Genomic DNA, 23,143 nt, shown 5'->3' on the forward strand with positions numbered 1-23,143 from the left:
CCTTTTTGAGCGGTTTTGACAGCTGACCCTCAATTTTGCCTGCGTTGGTTCTCGAACCTGCTGACAGCCACGGGTTTAGAAAACGGACGCCAACATAATTGAGCGTCCGTCTTCTGACCCGCGGGTATCAGGCCGATTTTTAATTTGTTTTTTTTATTTTAATTTAATTTTTATTTTTATTTTTTTTAATTTTTACAAAAAGGAACCACGTGTTTCATAGTGAGAAATCATAAGATACAATTTAAGAATATTAATACGGGATATTCTTGGAGTTGGGATGGCTTTTTATTTTAAACAGCATTGTATCCTCGTTGGGTTGAAAACTGCTATAGAAATCCAGTTTATCGTTTTTAGGAAAGTCTGACTGTTTTTCATCTGCCAGATATCGACGAGTGTTCCAAAAGCCAGCACAACTGCACTCGCGGCGAGAACTGCGTGAATGTCTACGGGCGATTCCAGTGCGTGCGACCAGAGTGCCCCAAGGCCCGCCTCAACACCAGCTACGTGAAGACCTCTCACTTGTAAGTGCTTTTTTTCTGCCTGTGGCGTGTGGCGCAGATGAAAGACGCGGTCAGGGTAGCATCAAATGAAATCTTGGCCAGGACTTTAGTGAGACTGTTGTTGTCGGGACAGCTAGTGTAATCCATCCCGTATTTGGGGGAGGGGGCAGGCAAGGGGGACTGTTAGATGTTTTTCCAAAATTGAGCAAGGAGAATCACAGGAGTCCGCTGCCTGTGGGAGAAATGTGCACAATGCACCCTCAAACCAGAGACAGATGAACTTATGCTCCTTTCCTTACAGTGACTAGCTTGCGGGCTGATACAGTAAAAGTCGCGGGAGAGCGGGCAAATGCCCGCTCTCCTGTGCGCACGATTCAGTAAATAAATTTATTTAAATTAGGCCCAGCGGTAAAAAGAGGCGCTAGGGACACTAGCACATCCCTAGCGCCTCTTTTTGGACAGGAGCGGTGGCTGTCAGCGGGTTTGACTACTTGTAAAGAACTTTTCCCCCATTCTATGCTTAGGAAAAATGGTTTTATTGAATAAGACTGGAGAACCTGTAAGCACCCTCAGAGCCAGTTACAAATATGTGAATATCTACTGTGTTTGCCCTGTGCAAATTGATTATTACTTCTTCGGTGTTACAATCAGTACCTGCTGAAAAAAAAAATCAAGAGATTTATTTTTATTCTTTCTTATCCTGACGTAGCATCAGGATTCTCCCCACTGCCTTAACAATCTCTTCTTCTCCTCCTCACCTTAAAGAGAGCCCAAGTTTAGATTGTTGACTCCAGGCAGACTGGATGGAGGAGGGAGAGAAGCAACAATTAAAGGATGCACAACTGTTTTCTTCTCCATCTTCCCCTCCATGCACAAAAATGGAAAAATATTTAAAAAAAATATATATAAAAAAAAAAGATGACATATGCTAAATAATGCAAGAAATACAGCTAGCAAGGCTGATGCACTACAACCTGTCGCCCATCAGCTATTGCATCTGCAATTTTACTCCTGGTGAGTTGTGATTCATTTTAAAGGACCAACAATACAGGAGCTTTGCAAACCTCGCAGGTCTCCTCTTATGTGATCAGATACCTTGAATATTCCTGTACTACTACATTTATTTTTGTTGGTCCTTTAAAATGTATCACAGTGTATTAAGACTCTTGTCTTTCTCCTTCCTTTATCAATATTTCTACTAGAACTCTACTATCTGAAATTTAAAAAGCTTATTAACTAAACAAGTCTAGAACTGCATGACAAGCTATAAGAGCATGTTTTGACTCTCTGACGTACATGTGTGTGTTGCAGTTGCTCCAGGTGTGCTTTGTTACAGAAGCTCTGGGGTGGGATGGGAGTTGTTCTATAGAGGTTGAAGAATGGAGACAGGAAGGTGGGGTGGAGGGGTGTGTGGCTTAGTGGGGAGGAGAAAGTCCAGAGGCGAGGTGGGGTGGGAGTGGGCTAAGTGTGGGGTGTAGCTGTATGGGGTTGTGTGGCACAAACTTTACTCTCTCCCCCCCCACCCCACCATACCACCTACCCCCATCCATTCTCCTCCCCTCTTTCCCACACCAACACCTGTTCCTCTCTCCATCCCTCCCTTCTTCACAGCCCCCACATAGGCCACCAGCAATGGCTCTTTTTCAGCTGATGGGGCCTTAGCTCCATGCCAGCTGCACCATTCAAATCTCCCCCTTTCATCCTCTACCAGCCCCAGGGCCAGATTTAAGATTTTGTCGCCTCCAGAGTGCCACAGCAGCGCCCCCTTTTGAAGCTGTGCTAGCCCATGGGCCCTAAAGCAAACAGAGGCTGGGACCTCTTTGCTCTGCAATATTTGGTTCCTTCAAAATTCGGGGCTCTAGGCAATTGCCTATGTTGCCTGTGCCTAAAACCGGGCCTGACCAGCCCTCTGTCTTCTCCAATGTTCCATGGTCCATTCCAGCTGACCGTCTCCCCCCATTCCTCATCCCCTCCCAGTTATCCACCTCCCCCTGGCTCTCGCCATCTCCCAGCCTCTCTGTCTCTCACCCTCTTTCAGCCCTGCCTTCTCCAGTGTCTCCCCACCAGTATCTCTTTCGCCCCCAGCCCTTTGTCTCTCTGTCTCGTATCCTCTCTGTCTGCCTGTGGGTAAGATGAGCTGCAGCGGCAATGATGAGAGTAGGAGCCCTATGTCCCAGCCTCCTTCTCCTTGTCAGCAGAAGACCTCTTTCCCCACGTTTATAAGATTCAGATTACTTTATTGGCAGGGCAGTTTTGTATGTGTTTATAACCCCTCCTCTGAAGAGTGAGGATGCAGGAGGAGGGGAGGGTGGAAGCGACAATGCAGAAGGGATAGAAGGTAAAGTTTGCCTATTGGCGGATGATACCAAGACCTGCAACAGAGTGAACACACCGGAAGGAGTGGAGAGAATGAGAAGCGATTTAAGAAAGCCGGAAGAGTGGTCGAAGATTTGGCAGCTGGGATTCAATGCCAAAAAGTGCAGAGTCGTGCATCTGGGGTTGGGGTATTCTGAAAGAGGTGTATATGACTAGGGGCCAAGAGAGGGATCTTGGGGTGATAGTGTCTGTTGACCTATAGGCGGCCGAAGCAATGTGATAAGGTAATAGCTAAAGCCAGAAGGATGCTGGGCCACTAGAGAGAGGAATAATGATTAAATAAAAAGAGGTGATAATGCCCTTGTACAGGGCCTTGGTGAGGTCTCACTTCTGGAGACCGTCAAAAGAGATGGAGACAGGATGGAAGCAGTCCAGAAAAAGGCAACCAAAATAGTGTGGGATCTATATTGGAAGACACAGGAGAGGAGAGGCTGAAGGATCTGAATATGTACACCCTGGAGGAGAGGAGGTGCAGGGGAGAAACGATACAGACCTTCAGATAACTGAAAGGTATTATTGATGTGCAAACTTCAAACCTTTTCTGTTGGAAAGGAAACTGTCGAACTAGGGGTCACAACATGAAACTCCATGGGGCGACTCTGAACCAACATCAGGAAATATTTCTTCATGGAGAGGGTACTGGAGGCCTGGAATGACCTCCCAGAAGAGGTGGTGAGGACGAAAATGATAAATGATTTCAAAAGGGTATGGGATCCGTAAATAGAAAAGGCATAGGGGTAACCTGCTCGGAGCGGCAGGTACCACCATGAGCAACTTGCTGGGCAGACTGGATGCACCATTTGGTCTTTACCTGCCGTCATTTCTATGCTGCTAAGCAGGATTGAGTTTCGGGCCTGCAGACAGGGTCAGGGAACTGCAGCAGTGTAAGATACTGTATGCTTCCTCCTAACAAGCTTGGGCATTTTTGCAATGCTCCTCTCCCTGCAGGATTCAGGTTTATAAGAAGCTTCATCCAGGAAGGAGGAAAAGGGGAAAGCATTGTTACTAGGACATAGCATAGCTCTCAGCAGCGAGCCTGCGTCACCCAGCTTCTTCTGTGATCTGTTCATTTCTGTGTATTTGAAAAATGTACATTCCACCCATAGTGACATTGTCATGCTGGGCAGATTACAATTAAAGCACTGGCATTAAAATAAACATAAAACACAAACAAACAAACAAACAAACATAATCTAAAAGAACAGTACCTCATAATCCATACCTTTCCACGTTGAAATGCCTCCAAATAAACAGCTGACTCTGGCTAACTACCATGAGGAGACCTGGGTGGGGTGGAAGATCCAGGAGCCGATGAGAAGAGGAGCCCGCTGAGCCTTGGCGGAGCACATCCTACCACAGCCTGAAGAGACGAGGAGCCCGCAGGGCTGTGGTGGAGCTCATTCCACCACGGCCCGAAGAGAACTGGAGGCCATGTACATGTGTATTTGAGTCTACGTGAGAGCTTATGTATGTGTGTATGTTGTGTGCAAGCCTGTGTGTTTCTGTGTCTGTGTGAAAGCTTGTGTGTGTGACATTCTGTATGGAGAAGGTACAGAGAAGGGCAACCAAAATGATAAAGGGAATGGAACAGCTCCCCTATGAGGAAAGACTAAAGAGGTTAGGACTTTTCAGCTTGGAGAAGAGACGGCTGAGGGGGGATATGATAGAGGTGTTTAAAATTATGAGAGGTTTAGAATGGGTAGATGTGAATCGGTTATTTACTCTTTCAGATAATAGAAGGACTAGGGGGCACTCCATGAAGTTAGCATGTGGCACATTTAAAACTAATCGGAGAAAGTTCTTTTTCACTCAATGCACAATTAAAGTCTGGAATTTGTTGCCAGAAGATGTGGTTAGTGCAGTTAGTATAGCTGTGTTTAAAAAGGGATTGGATAAGTTTTTGGAGGAGAAGTCCATTAACTGCTATTAATTGTTAACTTAGATAACCACCACTATTACTAGCAATGGTAACATGGAATAGACTTAGTTTTTGGGTTCTTGCCAGGTTCTTATGGCCTGGATTGGCCACTGTTGGAAACAGGATACTGGGCTTGATGGACCCTTGGTCTGACCCAGTATGGCATGTTCTTATGTTCATGTGTGTGTGTGTGAAAGCTTGTGTGTGTGTATGTGGCTGTGTGACAGTCCGTATGCATGTGTTTGGCTGTGTGAGAGCCTTTGTGCTTGTGTGTGTATGAGTGAGAGCCTGTGCATATGTGTGTGTGCACCTTTGAGAGCCTATGTATCACATATAGGCTCTCACAGGCATGCGCATACACGTGTCTGTGAGGGAGAGACGGAGTATGTGTGAGAATATAGGCATGTATATGAGACAGCGAGAGAATCAATGTGTTGTGTGTGTGTGTGTGTGTGTGCGTGAGTGTGTGAGAGAGAGAAAATAAAATGTATTAGTTTAATTACTGGATGTAATTTGATGTTTTTGCTGTTTTGAAATATTTTATTGTTTTTTTGGGAAATAGAACTTTTTTAAATTATTGGATTTTTTTAAAATTTTGTATTGGTGTTTGGGAAATTTCAGATATTCTATTCATGAACTGGTTTGAAATATTTATTCTTTTTATGAATATGATTTTACTTTTATGTTTTATATTTCTCAATTTTATTATTTAATGTTTTATGAAGAATGGTTATGTTTTTGTTTATCCATTGTGCTCTGCATATAAAGACTTGCAGTTCAGTTCTTCTCAGCATGTTTCTATTTATACTTTCCGGACTCTTTATTCTGTATTTGGTCAGGGTCCTTCTGTATTCCGCATATGTGACCGAAGTGAGCTATGTTGTTGGCATGTAGTTTCTGTGTAGGGCTCTATAGCAGCCTGGCTTGTTCTGTTTTTCTAATAGGAGGTGTATTGGTGTTCTAGGGCCTGGGGTAATATTTGCAGTGCTGCCTTTTCATAGATAAAGTTGCTACTGTTTGAGTGCTTGTACTTAGGATTGTTTTGGTATGGGAAGTTTACTATATTGTAATGGTAATTACGTTTATTTAATGTTTTCTGAGATGCCATTATAAATTCCATAAGAGCTCCAAGTGTCTTTTTTGCAGTTTTTTCTGGCTGGCACCACAGCAGTGCATGTAAATATAATATATATGTTGTAAGTGATACTTTGCCTCAGAAGATTGTACTTGTGAATGTTCATTTTCATGTAAAATTTGTTATAAGTGCATAATTAAATTTTGTGCGGCTATAGAAGGTGTGGGAGTGTGGGGGTGGTGTGTGTGCAGGGATAAAAGGTTTCCCTAGGGTATGTAATACCCTTCCCTTGACCATGGGTTCTGGGGAGGAGTGGATGGGTGTCAGTTTTTTTTTTTAAATATAGATTTCTGGAGGGAGCTGGGCTTTATTTGACGGGCCTGGGAGAGAGTCTGAATGAATCATGGAGAGGTGGGGGCAGCACAGTAATTGTTCTCACAGGGCTGCAACAAAGCTAGCACCGGCCCTGGGAGTGATGTACTCTCTCCCCAATCCAGTCTGTAAGCTCATGGGTCAGCCCTGGGGCTGTCTATGTGAATGTAAGAAAAAAAGTTGTTCTTATTAAATAAAATCTCTCTTTCTCTCTCCCCTCCCCCTCCTTTCCCTCTCATGCAAACCTGAATCAGTGTTTGAGGTGGCCCCATCCCTCCTGGCTTCAGCATGGGAAGCTTAAGGGCAGAGGATGCAGACTCAGTGTCACCGCTGGCTGATTAACATTCATAGAAACATAGAAACATAGATAGAAACATAGAAATGACGGCAGAAGAAGACCGAATGGCCCATCCAGTCTGCCCAGCAAGCCTCACACATTTTTTCTCTCATTCTTATCTGTTACTCTTAGCTCCTTGTTCTATTCCCCTTCCACCCCCACCATTAATGTAGAGAGCAGTGATGGAGCTGCATGCAAGTGAAATATCTAGCTTGATTAGTTAGGGGTAGTAGGGGCAGTAACCGCCGCGATAAGCAAGCTACACCCATGCTTATTTGTTTTACCTAGACTATGTTGTACAGCTCTTGTTGGTTTTTTTTTTCTTCTCCCCTGCTGTAGAAGCAGAGAGCCATGCTGGATATGCATTGAAAGTGAAGTATCAGGCACATTTGGTTTGGGGTAGTAACCGCCGTAACAAGCCAGCTACTCCTCGCTTTGTGATTGCGAATCCTTTTTTTCTTCACCCCTGTCGTTGAAGCTATGCAGGATATGCGTGAAGCATCAGTTTTTTGTTTTTGTTTTTTTTTTCCCCCTGCCGTTGTTTGTTGTTTGTTTGTTTATTTTTTTTTTTCCCCTGCCGTTGAAGCAGAGAGCTATGCTGGAAATGCGTGATGTATCAGTCTTTCTCCCATGCCGATGCAGCAGAGAACCATGCTGGATATGCATGGAAAGTGAAGTATCAGGCACATTTGGTTTGGGGTAGTATCCGCCGTAACAAGCCAGCTACTCCCCGCGTTTTGAGTGCGAACCCTTTTTCTTCTCCCTTGCCGTTGTAGCAGAGAGCTCTGCTGGATGTGTGAAGTATCAGTTATTCTTCTCCCCTGTCATTGAAGCAGAGAGCTATGCTGTATATGCATTGAAAGTGAAGTATCAGGCATATTTGGTTTGGGGTAGTAACCGCCGTAACAAGCCAGCTACTCCCCTCTTTGTGAGTGCAAATCCTTTTTTCCATTACCTCTTGCTGTTGAAGCTTAGAGCGATGTAGGAGTCACAGTAGCATGTGTATGTTTATTTAATAAGGGTATTGTGTCAATAGCCATCATTCTGGCGAGTCACCCACTCTTCATTGGCGGCCTCTTGACTTTATGGATCCGCAGTGTTTATCCCACGCCCCTTTGAAGTCTTTCACAGTTCTGGTCTTCACCACTTCCTCCGGAAGGGCATTCCAGGCATCCACCACCCTCTCCGTGAAGAAATACTTCCTGACATTGGTTCTGAATCTTCCTCCCTGGAGCCTCAAATCGTGACCCCTGGTTCTGCTGATTATTTTCTTACGGAAGAGGTTTGTTGTTGTTTTTGGATCATTAAAACCTTTCAAGTATCTGAAAGTCTGTATCATATCACCTCTGCTCCTCCTCTCCTCCAGGGTGTACATATTTAGATTCTTCAATCTCTCCTCGTACGTCATCCTATGAAGATCCTCCACCTTCCTGGTCGCCCTTCTCTGTACCGCTTCCATCTTGTCTTTGTCTTTTTGTAGATACGGTCTCCAGAACTGAACACAGTACTCCAGGTGAGGCCTCACCAAGGACCTGTACAAGGGAATAATCACTTCCCTTTTCTTACTTGATATTCCTCTCTCTATGCAGCCCAGCATTCTTCTGGCTTTTGCTATCGCCTTGTCGCATTGTTTTGCTGTCTTCACATCATTAGACACTATCACCCCAAGGTCCCTCTCCTGCTCCGTGCACATCAGCCTTTCCCCCCCATCGAGTACAGTTCATTCGGATTTCCACTCCCCATATGCATGACTTTGCACTTCTTGGCATTGAATCTCAGCTGCCATATCTTCGACCACTCTTCCAGTTTCCTTAGATCCCGTCTCATTCTCTCCACTCCTTCCGGCGTGTCCACTCTGTTGCAGATCTTAGTGTCATCCGCAAAAAGACAAACCTTACCTTCTATCCCGTCCGCAATGTCGCTCACAAAGATATTGAACAGGACCGGTCCCAACACCGATCCTTGCGGCACACCACTTAAAAACCGCTCTCTCTTCAGAGAAGGCTCCATTTACCATCACACATTGTTTTCTGTCCGTCAACCAATTTGCAATCCAGGTCACCACCTCGGCACTCACTCCCAAGCTTCTCGTTTTATTCACCAGTCTCCTGTGCGGAACCGTATCAAAAGCTTTGCTGAAATCCAAGTAGATGACATCTAGTGCTCTTCCTTGATCCAATTCCTTGGTTACCCAGTCAAAAAAGTCGATCAAATTTGTCTGACAGGATCTTCCCCTGGTGAATCCATGCTGCCTCTGGTCCATCAATTCTCCAGACTGTAGATAGTTCACTATTCTCTCTTTCAGCAGTGACTCCATTACTTTTCCCACCACCGAAGTGAGGCTAACCGGTCTGTAGTTGCCTGCCTCTTCCCTGTTCCCACTCTTGTGAAGCGGGACCACCACCGCTCTTCTCCAATCACTCGGCACCACTCCCGTTTCTAGGGATCTATTGAACAGGTCACACAGCGGACCCGCCAGAACATCTCTGAGCTCCCTCAATATCCTTGGATGAATCCCATCAGGCCCCATGGCTTTGTCCACTTTCAGGTTCTTTAGTTCTTCCCACACATTTTCTACTGTAAAGGATTTTCATCTATTCCCCTTCCCTCCAGTTTCTTGTTGTTTAGAGATGGTCCTTCTCCAGGGTCTTCTTTAGTGAACACAGAGCTGAAGTATTCGTTTAATATTTCTGCCATTTCTTCGTCTCTCTCTACACATTGATCATTACCACCTTTCAATTTCACTATACCACTTTGGACCTTTCTCTTTTCGCTGATGTATCTGAAAAATGTTTTGTCACCATTTTTTATCTCCTTGGCAATCCTCTCTTCCGCTTGACTCTTTGCCAACTTGATTAATTTATTTGTCTCCCTCAGTTGATACAAATATTCTTCTTTGTGCTCCTCCCTTTGGGATCCTTTATATTTCTTGAATGCTGTTCTTTAGCTTTAATTTTGTCAGCCACCTCCATTGAGAACCAGATAGGTTTCAGTTTTCTTTTGCTTTTCTTTACATTTCTAACATATAGAGCAGTTGCCTTGGTGATTGCTCCTTTTAGATTGGTCCACTGCTGATCCACATCTCTCTCGTTCTCCCATCCTTTAAGTTCTTCCTCCAGGTAGTTCCCCATTTCCTCAAAGTCTGTGTTTTTGAACTGTAAAACTCGGGTCTTTGTGGTTCTTTTCCCTATTATTTTAGTGATATTAAACCATACCGTTTGATGATCACTGCTGCTGAGGTGGGCGCCCACCTGGACATCTGAGACATTATCTGCATTAGTGAGCACTAAGTCAAGTATAGCTCCTTCTCTCGTGGGTTCCAACACCATTTGTTTGAACAAAGATACTTGCATGGCATCCACTATCGCTCTACTATTTTTAGTTTCTGCAGATGGGATTTTCCAGTCTACATCTGGCATATTAAAGTCACCCACGATCACCACTTCTCCCTTCTTACCTATCTTATGGATGTCTTTAACCAGATCTCTGTCCAGCTCTTCCTTTTGGTTTGGAGGCCTGTAAACCACTCCAATATAAATGGATGCTCCGTCATCGTTTTTTAGGTCGACCCATAGAGCTTCTTCAATACCCCAACTTCCTTGTAGCTCAGTTGCTTGGATGTTGTTTCTGACATAAAGAGCCACACCTCCCCCTTTTCTATCCTCTCTGTCCTTCCTTAACAAGTTGTAGCCTGGTATTGTTGTATCCCATTCATGAGATTCTGTGAACTATGTTTCTGTGATAGCAACAATGTCCAATTCTGCCTCAGCCATTAGGGCCTGCAGATCTGGGATTTTATTTCCCAAACTATGAGCATTTGTGGTCATAGCCTTCCAGGTACTCTCTTTATGGTTATTGCATTTCCTGGACTCCTTGTGAGATATTTGTTGAGATTTGTTATTCACTTCACTATTTCTTTTTGCGGTAGTGCCACTGTTGACAGAGTTTTCCATCTCAATTAGATTTTTTTTTTGCTTATGGATCTTTAAATACTGCATGCATTGTGTTTTCTCTCTCTTTTCTGGTAATACTGCAATGCTTTTCTCAAGAACTTCTTCAGTTTTTATTTTAGAGAAGGCTTGTTGTTCTTTTTGCATTTGGTACATTGTGTGTCTCCTCATCACAGGTCTAATTCTACCAGAGCCAACTGTATTCCTGGTTTTTAAAGAATTTCCTAATGACCTGTTTGAGTGGGGCGGTATACCTGTTGGCTGCTCTTCTGTCAAGAATGGGTGACTGTGGGTCCTACCTGAGCCTAATGGATCTCCTTTTCTTGACTCCTGGTTTGTTTGTGGTATTGGGGAATTATTTTCTGAGTAATGCAATGTGGGTGTAATTCTTTTAATTGAAGCTAATTGATCTGTAATCACAGTCAGCTCCATTTTCAAGGAAGAGAGTTGTGCACAAATTGGGCAAGCTCTAAGTTTCCAGATGCTTTCCCTCAGAATAAAGGCTCCACAGCAGTTACATTGGATAGTCCTCATCTTGGTAATTTGTGACTTTATTTCCTTGACTGTAACCAATGTACTAATTTATCTTGCTGCCAATGGTAATCTAGGCAGTCTTTATTAGAAACAAGCCCCAGGGGTAGGGTGGAAGGGAGTCAAACAGTTTAGCCTGGGACAAGCTGGGTAAAGCAGGGCACTACTGGACTGTTGTCTTTGCCTTTTGGTCAATTCTTTTTTAAGAAAAACAGTCTTTATGCCCCAGTTTTTTTGTTGTGCCAGCTAACCCCAAACTAGAGAGATTTTCCCAGTTTAAAAGCTTATAGCTTTGCAGACAGGAAATAATCAACAGAAGCTTTCTACACAAGCTTCTACACAAAATGAAACAGACTAGAAAGAAGTTAAAACACAGGCAGTAAATAATCACAGCAGCTTTCCACACAAGCTTCTACACAACTTCAGATCAATAAGCAAAAAGAAGTAAAAATAAGCAGAAAATACTTAGCCAGAATGAAGATTTTGCAATGCAGTTAAACAGTTCCACCAGAAAAATCCCTTAGCATGTGCTCAGGACAACAATGACTAACAATGGCTCCCTTCCTTGCTCTGATTACCTTGCACAGGTCTGAGCCACACCCATTCATTCAGTTACCGCTCTTCCAGTCCCAGATATCCTCAGGACTGGCCCCCAACTGGAAGACAAGATTGGGGAAGGCCAGGAAATAGGGTTAGAAAAAGCCTCTGGTGACTGTGATACAGGGTGCAGTGCAGCTGCAGGGTAGATCTTGCCTCCTCCTCATCCTCCTGTAATCCCCGTTGCTCTGCAGCCCAGCAGAAATGCTGCTGGGCAGCACCAGTGCTTCTCAACCAATGTGCCTCGCTACCTGGCATCACCATCACCTTCCCTCTCCCTCCACTCCCTTGCATCATTATCATCTTCCCTCTCCCTTCACTCTCTTCTCCACCCCGGGCATCGTTACCTTCTTTCCCCTTCCCTCTTCCTCCACCCCCCCCCCCCCCCCCCCCCGGCATAATTACCTTCTTTTCCCTTTTCCTACACACCTTGGCATCATAATCACCTTCTCTCACCCTCCACCCAAACCCCTAGCATCATCATCATCTTCCCTTTTTCTCACCACCTTGGCATCATCCGCTTCCCTTCCTGTTCTCCCCCACACATAAATGCACCCTGTGACACATTCAGCTGTCCATCCGTCCCCCCGTTTCAGGAATGGCAGAGGTCTGTGATCAGTGCTTACCTAATGCTGTTTTTATCTCCTCTTGGCTTCCTTTTGCAATCGTAACCTGCATGGAACCAGTAGGCCTGGCAAGACTACAGGGCCCTATGCAGTTTCTATTGCAGAGGGGAAAGCAGCAGTGGGTTCGGATAAGCGCGGCTTTTCAAACCCCTCCCCCCTTTCCCCAGTGGGAGGACAGCCTGCAGGCCAGAAAGGAAAGAGAAAATAAAGACCGCAGCCGCGGCACACCTACACCTCAGTCACGGCTCTCTGGTTGGCAAACGCTGGGGTAGGGAATAGCAGGGATGAATGGAGGGATGTGGGAAGAGAAGAGCAAACCCCAGACTAGGGGGCAGGGATGGAGAGAGGACCGGGTATGAGGGAATGGGCCAGGGACTGAGGGAGAAATGACCTGGGATGGGGGAAGGGAAAAGAAGAAGGGAGCAAAGGACTCCTGATAAGGGGCAGGGAAATGGAGAGATAAAAAGGACCCAGGATGGACAGAAAGAGAGGAATAAGTATTGAAAAGAGAGAGAGAAAAATGACTCTGGAATAGGGGAAGAGATCCAGGGATGGGGGGAGGGGGTACAGAGAAGGAGAGAGAGGGAGTACCAGGGTCTCAGGAAGAAAGAGAGAGAGAGAAATACACTGGGTAGGACCCAGGATGGAGGGAGAGGATCAGGTATGAGTGAATGGAGAGGGAGAAAGGGCCTGTGGTGGGAGGTGGGGGAGGGAGTATCCTGGCACATGAAGAAAGTGAGAGAAAGAGGAGAAATGGAGAAAGGAGAGCAAGCAGAAATAGGAAGATCAGGAAAAGAAGACAAAGAGGAGAGAATTAAGAGAAGAGAGCAGAAAGACTGAAGGAGGAGAAAATATGAAAATATCCACTCTGAAGGACAGAGACAAAGAAGGAAGAAGAACATCAGAGATGGAAAGGAGCTAAAGGGAAATGGGGCAACGACCTCTCACACGGGAATAAACTAAGATTCGTTACATTTGGACCCGAACTGTTAGAAGGGTTGCCCACTTATTGGAGCAAGGAACTGGGTTCAGATGTTTCCTCTCAAAATATGACGCTCCTCTTTTCAGCTATCAGCAAAATGTCCATTGGTGCTCACGTTCAAGAAAAACAAGTTAAAATATTGCTTCCCTCTTAAGTAGATTCAGCAAAAGCGTGTAAGATGGGAATAGTTCACTCGGCCACCTGTATTAAACGCCATATGGGAGATGGATCATAGTTTTGTGCTATGTCATAAGATCTTTCCTTTTTGGGGAAGAGAGATTTACTGTTCTGGAGCATATTATTGTTTGTAAGCCTCCTTTCTGTGGCAAATGGCTGTTGTTGAGGTCCTTTGGGCAGATTGATTGTCTACAGGATGGAACAAATTTGCACAAGTAGCGATGTTGGTTGCTAAATATTGTAAGTTACTGCAATGGGTTAAAGGTATTGTGCCTTCATTGATGTTATGGTATCATCATATGATAAACTGGATTGAATTTATACAGCAAGAAAAGTAACCAAAGACTATGTCCAGGCTTGGAAAAGGTTTTATTTTCTTCCGCCATCTAAAGCTCTGTAGTATGGTCTGCTGTATAGGGTATTTGCTGTGGCGGTTGATTGCTGTAGGGTGCATGTGGTATGAACGTGTATATGTGATTGTCTTTCTTGTGCATACATAGAAAACTGATGTGGTATTGTCTGCTTCCTAACTGCTTACATGCTTTGTTCAAATGTACAGTATGATGTTTAGATATTCTACTTGTTAATTTGTGTGATTTTCTTTTGTTGGATATATGGAATTGTACAATATAGCATCAATTGGAAAAAAAAAAAAAAAGCGTGGAAAACAGAACAGGAAACAGAGAGACCAGCGGATGAGGAAAAAAAAATCAGAAACACAAAGACTGCAAATGTTACTGCCTGACAGAGAATATAAATAACTCAGTGTAAAATATGCAGGGACCCAGTTCAAAGTCTCTCCCCTGGGTGTGTCTCTCATTTGGAGAATTGGGAATAGATGGAATTTCTTGGCTAATTTGATTTTACCTGGTGTATAATGAATTCTTTGGTATGCAGGACATACCCACCAACCCTGAGGCCTTTGTATTGGGCCCAGAAATATTTGTGAGAAGAAAACCTTAAAAATGTGTTTTGAGGTATATTTAGGGAGTAGATTAGTCCATGGAGAGAGTCACATGGACGCTATCCCCTGTTATTAGCAGTGTGGGGAACAAGTGGCTCAGATTCCCCCACCTGAAATCTGTTCACTTTATCTTCCCTTCCTCCTTGCCACTGGCAGGAGGAGAACAATGCTTCCTAGCTGGATTGAATCTGACTGCTGAATGCAGGACTTGCCCGCTCAGAAGTCAGATCGAATCTTGCACAATGAGGCACACGCAGGTGACAAAGCGCTGCTCTCCTCCTGCCAGTGAGAAGGAGAGGGGATGAGAATCATGCAAAATTTGGCTTGGGTGTGCCATGGGGATTGAGTAAACTTGAAAATATGCCATGAAATGCAAAAGGTTGAAACGCATGGTCCTAGACTGTCTGTGAGATTTGTTCTGTCTGTTATACAGCAACAGTGTGCAGCACACAGCGTCAATGACACTCATCCCTTGTATGGCAAACTTCCTTCTCCTACACTTTATTCAGCTTTTGCTTTGCCTTTGAAGCACAGAAGAAGCCTTAGATGGCATTTTGAGAAGTGATACAAGAAATTCCTTGCATTAAAATCTGTGTAATTGATTAATAGTGAGAGCTCTTGTGTTTACATCTTTGTGGTTTTCCCCATTTGTATTTTTTTTTAGCCAATGTGAACGAAACCCATGTCCCATGGATAGTAAGGCCTGCCGGCAGGCAGCTCACTCCATCTCCTTTCACTATCTACCCCTCCACTCCAACCGCTCCATCCCCAAGGTCCTCTTCACCATGTCTACCACTCAATTTCTGGGAGACAGCCTGCGTTTCGCCATTACTGGGGGCAGAGGTCACAGTGTCCTTGCTATCCAGCGCTCTGACCGGCAGACAGGTGAACTAATCCTGACCAATTCAGTGATGGGGCCAGCTACGCTGGAGGCTGAGATCGAGATGACTGAACTGTCTCGGGGAGCAATTCTCGGAAGACACATTTTCCGAATCACCATCTTTGTCTCCCAGTATGAATTCTAAACCCCTACACTCCTTCAACAGCCAAGAAAGGACATCAACAACCAAAAAATAAGAAAATGACAAAGTTATGATGGAACTGAAGCTGTAAAAACTCCTATATGGTTTTTCAGCTTTTTGGCTAAAGACAACTCTGTGAACATTTCCAGGCTTGGCACACTAGAGAGCCAGCTTATGACATGTAAAATGTGGTTGAAAGAAGAGCCATTGAGGTTCATTCACTTCTATTCTGTTTGCTTATTTTCTCCTCTGGCTGTATATATATATATCTGTTGATCAAATAATATTTGTATCAGCCAAGAGTCTAACTAGTCTGTTTTTAAGGATGTGGAGACAGCTTCCTGTCATGTGGAATTATTTTGTGTGAAATATACATTCTTCAAACAGAATGAATTGTATTCTTGGCAGAGATTTTGTAAAGTTAGCAGCTTAAAAGAAAAGTATACTCAACAGGCACTGTTTAATGGTGAAAAGTCTGTATCACAAATAATACCACCCACCCTGTATCAAATAAATAACTGTATTCAAAAACCTGAAAGCAGATAAGATAACCAGGTAAATTTACCTGATTATCTCTAGCCAGATATTCAACCACAGTTACCTGGTATGGATGTGAATTAGTTTTCATTTGTTGCAGAAGTTTATGCACATACATTTTTTTTATGCATATAAAATCTGATGTATGTGATGCATGTAAGTGCAATCTACCTGCATAAAATGGCATTTATGTGCAAAAACTTCTGAACAAATAAATTGAATTGAAAAGTAGCAACAAAAAAATTAAACAAATGAAATGAAAGATGAACCCAACCGAAAATATTTTGGGTGCACATCCCTATTACCCAGATAAAAGTATGGCTGAAGATTTGGCTAAGTCTTACCATTCAGATTTTGACTAGCTAGATTTAGACCTGTCATTTGGATGGCTGCAGGTAGCCAATTCAACTTAGCCAGTTAGTAACTTTCTCCTGCCTGCCTGCTGATTAATTTTGTTTAAAAAGTGTACCAACTGCACCCAACCCTCACTACCTTGCTGCCAACCAATATCTTTAAAAAAGAAAAAAAAAAGCCAGTCCTCTTCCATCTGCATGCTGGCATCACTCAATCCTCCCACCATCCGATGTTTTATTTTATAAAAAGCCAGCTAGTGATCATATCCTCTTATCTGCCCCTGCTTCCCCATCCCATTTGCCCTCTCCTTTCACTAGTGGTTACGTGTGCTGTTTCACATTCGGGCTGATACAGTAAAACGCGCAGGAGAGCCGGCGAGCACCCGCTCTCCTGACGCGTGCCCAGGCCACTCTCCTGGGCGCGTGATTCAGTAAGCAAGAGCATGCAAATGAGGGCCCGCGGTAAAAAGGAGGCGCTAGGAACACTAGCGCGTCCCTAGCGCCTCCTTTTTGACAGAAGTGGCGGCTGTCAGCGAGTTTGACAGCCGATGCTTAATTTAACCAGCGTCGGTTGTCGAACCCACTGACAGCCACGGGTTCGGAAAACGGACGCCGGCAAAACTGAGCATCTGTCTTCCAACCCTCGGGCAGATTTTTTTTTTAAGAATTTTTAATTTTTTTTTTTAATTTTTGGGGCCTCCAACTTAATATCACTATGATATTAAGTCGAAGGGTATACAGAAAAGCAGTTTTTTCTGCTTTTCTTTACACTTTCCCGGTGCCGGCCGAAATTAACTCCTGCCTTTGGTAGGCGTTAATTTCTGAAAGTAAAATGTGCGGCTTGGCTGCACATTTTACTTTCTGTATCACGCGGGACTAACTAATAGGCTCATCAACATGCATTTGCATGTTGCGGGCGCTATTAAGTTCAGTGTGTCGAAAACGCGCGTCCAAACGGGGGCTAATAGTGCGCTCGGCTTGAGTGCACTTTACTGTATCGGCCCGATTGTGAGGAAAGGGCAAATTTTACCAATAGCCAAGTAACTCCTGCATTCCCCGGTTAAATCCCTTTGAAAACTGCCTTATTTTGGGGGTTATTTTTCAAATAGCCTGTACAGTTGTAAAAGAGAAATGAATTCCACCCTTCTCGCCCATCTTACCCTCTCTCCCTGAGAGGAAGGAGAACATATGCACACCTTATCCTTGCTCCAGTAATAATAATTATTGGCCCACCTTCCAAATGATGCTCAAGGTAGCTTACAGCATTAGTAGAATCCAGATATGGTACATCTCTGCCCAAAGAGCATGCAGTCTAAATGAGTTACCTTAGACACTGACACTGCTTGTGCCCAATGTCACAAGGAGTGTTGGTGGGGGAGGGGAATGGGGTTGGAGCCTTAGTTCTCAGCACACCTTCTCCTTCAACATAACATATGTCCTAACTAATTGGCTAAATTTAGTAGGATAACCCCAAATACAAAATTATCAGGCCTAAATCTACTCGCTCATATTTTGAGGGGGTGGATTTAGACAGATATTTCAGCTGCACAGTTAGCTAGGTAAGTGCGGCTGAGTATCTGTTCAAAGATAACCAGGTGAATTTACCTGTATCACAAATAATAATACCCACCCTGCTTATCTTACTCGCTTTGTGCGTTTCTGATAATGAACCCCAGAGTGCATCTGGGAATTTTAAATTTGCTATAAAGATGATGCAAGAAAAAGCTCTGAGGATCGTATATGCAATAAAGAAAAAGCTGACTAGTTTTAATCTTCTAGCAAAGCTACTATCACATTTTTTAGATACCATTATTCAGCAATCCTTTTATTGAGGAGTGAAGTCCTATTCAGAATGGGGCAAAACCTCAATAGAGCTTTTGCACCACCAGTACTGCAAACAGATGACCCGCATCCACAGAAATATCCCTAATAGTCGGTGCAAAGCAAAACTGGAGCTCTTTCCATTACTACTCACCATACAAAAAGAATATTGTGTCCAGGAATTCTGTGATGCAACAGAAGACCCTGCAAAAATACATACGCAGCAAACCTACTATAACCAAACAGCACTAACTCCCAGGAAACAAACAATATAAACTCTACCTATGAAAAGGCAGCACCATAAATAATGCAATGTGCTGAAGAACACCTACAGCTTCCTACTGGATGGTGCAGATTGGAAAACAAGTTGGACTGTTATCAATCGCTACAAGAACTTTCAAGCTAGCAGAACCCCTCACCTCAGTCTCATATGCAGAAAACAGGCAGACCCCTCGCCAAATACAGAATAAGTACTCACAAATTAGAAGCAGAACTTGCAGACAAAATTTGAGCTTGAGACCCTGCATGCCATGCAACACCAGACCCTGCATGCCATGCAACACCAGAGAAATAGAAACAGAAATGCACTTTCTCCTGCAGTGAGCAAAATAGAAAGATATTGCAGATCCTCATTTCCCAGAGCTGGCAGAGAAAATAAAAGCCTTCCCATAAAAAAAAGAGCAGGAATAACTCGATAATCCTGGGGGAAAGAGGAGAATCTGCAGATCTAGCAGCAAGAGATGGTTGTAAGGATCCATGGGCCCCTTACCAATCCCTGTGACCCTGAAGAAGGGTCATGCTGTGCAGTGTAACTAGGAGGAATGTACCATTTACCAAAACCCCTCCCTAGGAGATTGTTGAAATGGGCTTTTACATAAAGACACTCTTAGTGCTTTCTAGAAGTGACAGAGAGTAGGTGCTAGATAGCTCAAGAGAAAGAGTGGTTGTTCTTTTCTCTCTTGCGAAAGATCTGCAGGCAGAACATCTTGGGGGCAGGTCTTTCTTGTTCATCTACAGAAGAACTGCTAGCCCACTTCAAAAGTCTGGTAAATTGGTTCTCCATTGTTTTTTCGTTATTTTGAAGGAGTCTGGAATTTTTGTCTTTGGTGTGGCTGGAGTCTTGCAATGGGTATTGGAACACAGTGCAATCCCGGGGTTACTCAGCCTTAGTGACTCAGTGCTACCCCGGCAAAAACTTTAGGAGGAGGGCCCAGCTGATGCCACTTGGGAGGAGAAGAGAGAGGGGTATCCATCCAGTACCTGCCCCGAGGAATCAATGCCTACTCAGTACAATAAAGAGAAGAAGGACATAGAGTGGAGACCATCAGTGCATTGGATTCCAGGTACAAAGGGGACCCTGTAAAGAGAGAGAGAGAGGAACTCTAAACACCAATCCAGGGAGTCTCTGAATTGCAGAAGGAAACAGAGGGGATTTCAAGGGAATGAGCAGTGAAAGTAAACATTTCTAACGTGCATATTCAGCTATGTACCATGGATACTACACCTAGAAAATGTACAAGGTTTCAAGTAATCTTATCTATGTTTGTGTCCGCTGCTTGGCTATTAGAGGTGTACTAGAAGTATTCTGACATGTCTAGACCTGAACAGGGAGATTCTTCCAGCCGTGGAGGGTTCACTAGGGGTCAGAGGGTGGACATATTTGTTAACATTGAGAAGCTTCTAGCCCAAGGAGGTTCAGAGGGAGTTCAAGGGGGTATAGCTAATTTATTGGAGTGACAGGGTGATTCTTTCACCAAAGAGAATGGAACAAAATTGGGGAGTATAAAAATGCCTCCCATGAGGCACAGGGTAGAGTTTTTTGGAGCTAGTATTCCCACGAGCACTGTAAAAGGGAATTATCAGAGGGTTTTGAAACTGAAAGTAGCGTATAAAGAGCTGGAGATAAGGGAGGAATAACAAGGAGAGTGTTGTCCTCTTCAGTCCTTTGGAGTGTCTCTGTAAAAGAAGAGAACCTTTCCCTGGAATATTTCAAAAGTGAGACCTGGATCATCTGCCCACCAGAAACAAGGAAAGGATTCTTGTGAGTCATCTGAGTTGTGAGTACTGACAGAAAGATCAAGAGATACTCTGCACTCCTGAGAATGGCAACGAACTTGTGAAGGAAGGAGTAGAATATTAAATGTTGCAGAGACTTATAGAGCATAAGGACTGCTTAATAGAAGAAATGTGGAAGGATATGGAACCTTTCTTGTTGTGATTTGGATTTTTGTTCTGCTATTTCTATTGTGGACTTTGTTTTCTATTGGCTGAACTGGTTAACCTTTTAAAGTAAACTAATTTTATATTTGGAGCACCAACCTGGTCTGGACTGAAAGTAACTGTTGTGTCCGTCGGTCTTCGACGGCTTCGCCCCACCTACCTCTCTCTACTTGCGGCTCCTCCCGCTCACCTTGGACTGATGGCCGCTGCGGCGTCTGCTTGCCGTTCTCTCCGGCGTCCCCGGACCGGCTTTGGTGCTGCCTCCCGCCATTCTCCTTCAAGGTACCTCTAGGGCATGCGCGCGTACGCCGCCTTCATCTTTAACTTCACGTTGGCGCGAACCTCAGGGGCGTCCCCCTGTTCTGATGTCACGACTCCAGGATATATCTGCCTACAATATTTGCTAGCTCGTTGAGTTAGCAACAGGATTCTTACGGATGGGATTTGCTCTCCGTTCCTAAGCTACTCTGCCACTCCACCTCTCCCTGGAACTCTTACTACCCTTCGGGGTCGCTAACGGGGTACCCGCTCCTCTGGGGCCTCTCTGCTTCCTTCAGGTGCTATCAGGAAACCAGTACTCGCTCCTCAAGGGCCCATGTTCCCTGTGTCGCTGCCTGCAAACTCTACCCTTCTTCTTGGAAGAACTAACTTACAGTCACCATCAGGGAGTACAGAAAACATCTCTCTCTACAGTACCGCTTTGCCGGAATCAGGTACTCGCTCCTTGAGGGCCTGCTCTCTGTTCCAGTGCCAGACGTCTCATCTAGTGGAATCTCTGCTGCTGCTAGTGAGTACAACGCTACTGAGTCTCTCTGCTCTAAGGGATCAGGTACTCGCTCCTTGAGGGCCTGCTCTCCCTGGCTGGAGCTCTCCTATTTCTATTTGGGACTCTGAATGCTAACCTTATTGTGTGCTCATAATGCTCAGTCTCTTTCCACTACAGCACTGCTCTACAGAGGATCCGCTGTTCCAGCGTTCTGTGAGAGACGTGCCCAGCTGGGCTCTACAACCACTACTCACTACTGCCACCTCTGGTGGTTCCATAAACTCCGGACAGACAAATCTGTGTTTGTCCGGAGTTTAGCCTGACACTGTGGTCCCTCCCGGGACTGCCCCCCGTGGGTGTGGTCAGCAGCCACAGTGTCCAAGGATCCACCTAAACACCATTAACCATAACAGTAACATCTGCCCAGTTTGTACTTGCATGTATTCCTGCTCCCATTCCACAGGACCCAGACAAACATGTCCCCTACCCTGGTTAAGTGAATCCAGTGTTCTCCATAACTGGGAAGGTGATGCCCTGGTGAAAGGGGAGGGGGGGGAGGATGTTACATGTTGAAGTTAATTTGCTTTAATTTGGAACACCATTCAAGTCTGAAAAGTCTTTGTTGAGAAAAGCAATCCTCTAACATTCTTATAGTCCAACTTTCTCCCTATTTGGAATGGACCCTGACATCCACCGAGTTGTGTTGGACCTCAGCCACCCTACAGTGCACCCCCTCAACTGAGAAGGACCTGGAAGGTGGGGAAGGACTGCATGTTGTATCCTGCCATTAAGCCAGAATCCTAGTGGGACAGTTTTCCAATCTGTTCACTTTGGGGCAAAGCCCCATGAACTTTGCACCAAATGTCCCAGGGGAATGAATGCATCCTTTCTCTTTGAAAGTTGCCATAGGAGCACAGTAGCTGTGGCCTTTTCCATCTGCCTATTCTGCAGGTAGCTTTTTCATGGAAAATAATGCACGTAAATCTGAAAATACAATTTATGCACATTATCTGCCAATCCCACCCAAAACATGACCTCAGCAATGACTCCCCAAAACTTGGCTAACAGCAGCACCCATGTCTGCATGCTTTTAGGGGGATCAAGGGAGCACTGTTTCTAGATGGGCTATTTACCTGCAGATTGCCCTCAGTTGTGACCAGAGACAATACTAACCATCGGCAGAATCCTTGTAATTGGCCTTTTTCTACTTAGTAATTTTAATTTACTGCTATTACAATTATAATATTTTGTATTTCTATTTGTTTCATTTTGCACCTTTTATTTTTCACTACTTTAATGTATTTCTATGCCAATTGTCTTGCCAATAAAGTTTCCTGAATCTGAAGCTGAGAGAGTGAGAGGTATACAGACAGAAAGACAAATAGGGAGAAATATAGAAAAATAAAGAGTGAAATGGCGATTTAATCTTCAGTGGGCTGTCTACTCCTGCACACATTTTTACTTTTCTATAAGCTGTACACATTTTGTGCTTCACTCTCCCAAACCCGTTTCCCGTAACCTTTGTCACAGCTCTCTCATTGTGTGCCTTTCACAGACTCAGACTTCGCTTTTCACGCTCTTGTCGTATTCCCACTACCACATGCTTTTGACTCATAAAGAGCTTGAAAAGAGACATTCAGCCTCCCCAGGGCAATCACCCCCTCATCGTAGCTCTCCTCCCCGATCCCTCAGCTGTACACGAACCACCTCCTTTATCCCTTTTATTGGTCAGGGTCATTGGTCACAGAAGGACTTGCACGCGGGGTTTTCGCGCTGGGAACCCCTCCCCCTTTGTCACAGCGCCTAAACAATCGAAGGAATGCGAGGTCAGGATGGAGGTGGCGGGGAGCGGTGTAAATGGGCAGCGATATTAGGTTCCTTAGCACCGAACAATGAGCTTTGTTCGGAGCTTTTGTCTAAGCACTGTTTTGCTGAGGCAGGGGACCGCCGCCTGGAATGCAGAGGAGGCCGTTATTTAAAGGCTGCCACAGAAGTGGTGCGTCACTGCCCAGGGGGCGC

The 23,143-nt window shown here is 44.6% G+C and overlaps 1 protein-coding gene across 3 annotated transcripts in view; it reads left to right on the forward strand.

Annotated features, from left to right (window-relative positions):
• Positions 1-16,774, forward strand: part of LOC115095349 (fibulin-7-like) — a 158,593-nt gene extending 141,819 nt beyond the window's left edge. For all 3 annotated transcript variants that reach the window (XM_029608892.1, XM_029608890.1, XM_029608891.1), the window contains 2 exons: positions 383-521; positions 15,070-16,774. In XM_029608892.1, coding sequence (XP_029464752.1) covers positions 383-521; positions 15,070-15,430 — 500 coding nt within the window. In that variant the 3' untranslated portion in view covers positions 15,431-16,774. The remainder of the gene's footprint in view (positions 1-382; positions 522-15,069) is intronic.
• Positions 16,775-23,143: the final 6,369 nt, after the last annotated feature.

Source organism: Rhinatrema bivittatum, chromosome 7, assembly GCF_901001135.1.
Source record: "Rhinatrema bivittatum chromosome 7, aRhiBiv1.1, whole genome shotgun sequence".
Lineage (NCBI taxonomy): Eukaryota > Metazoa > Chordata > Amphibia > Gymnophiona > Rhinatrematidae > Rhinatrema > Rhinatrema bivittatum.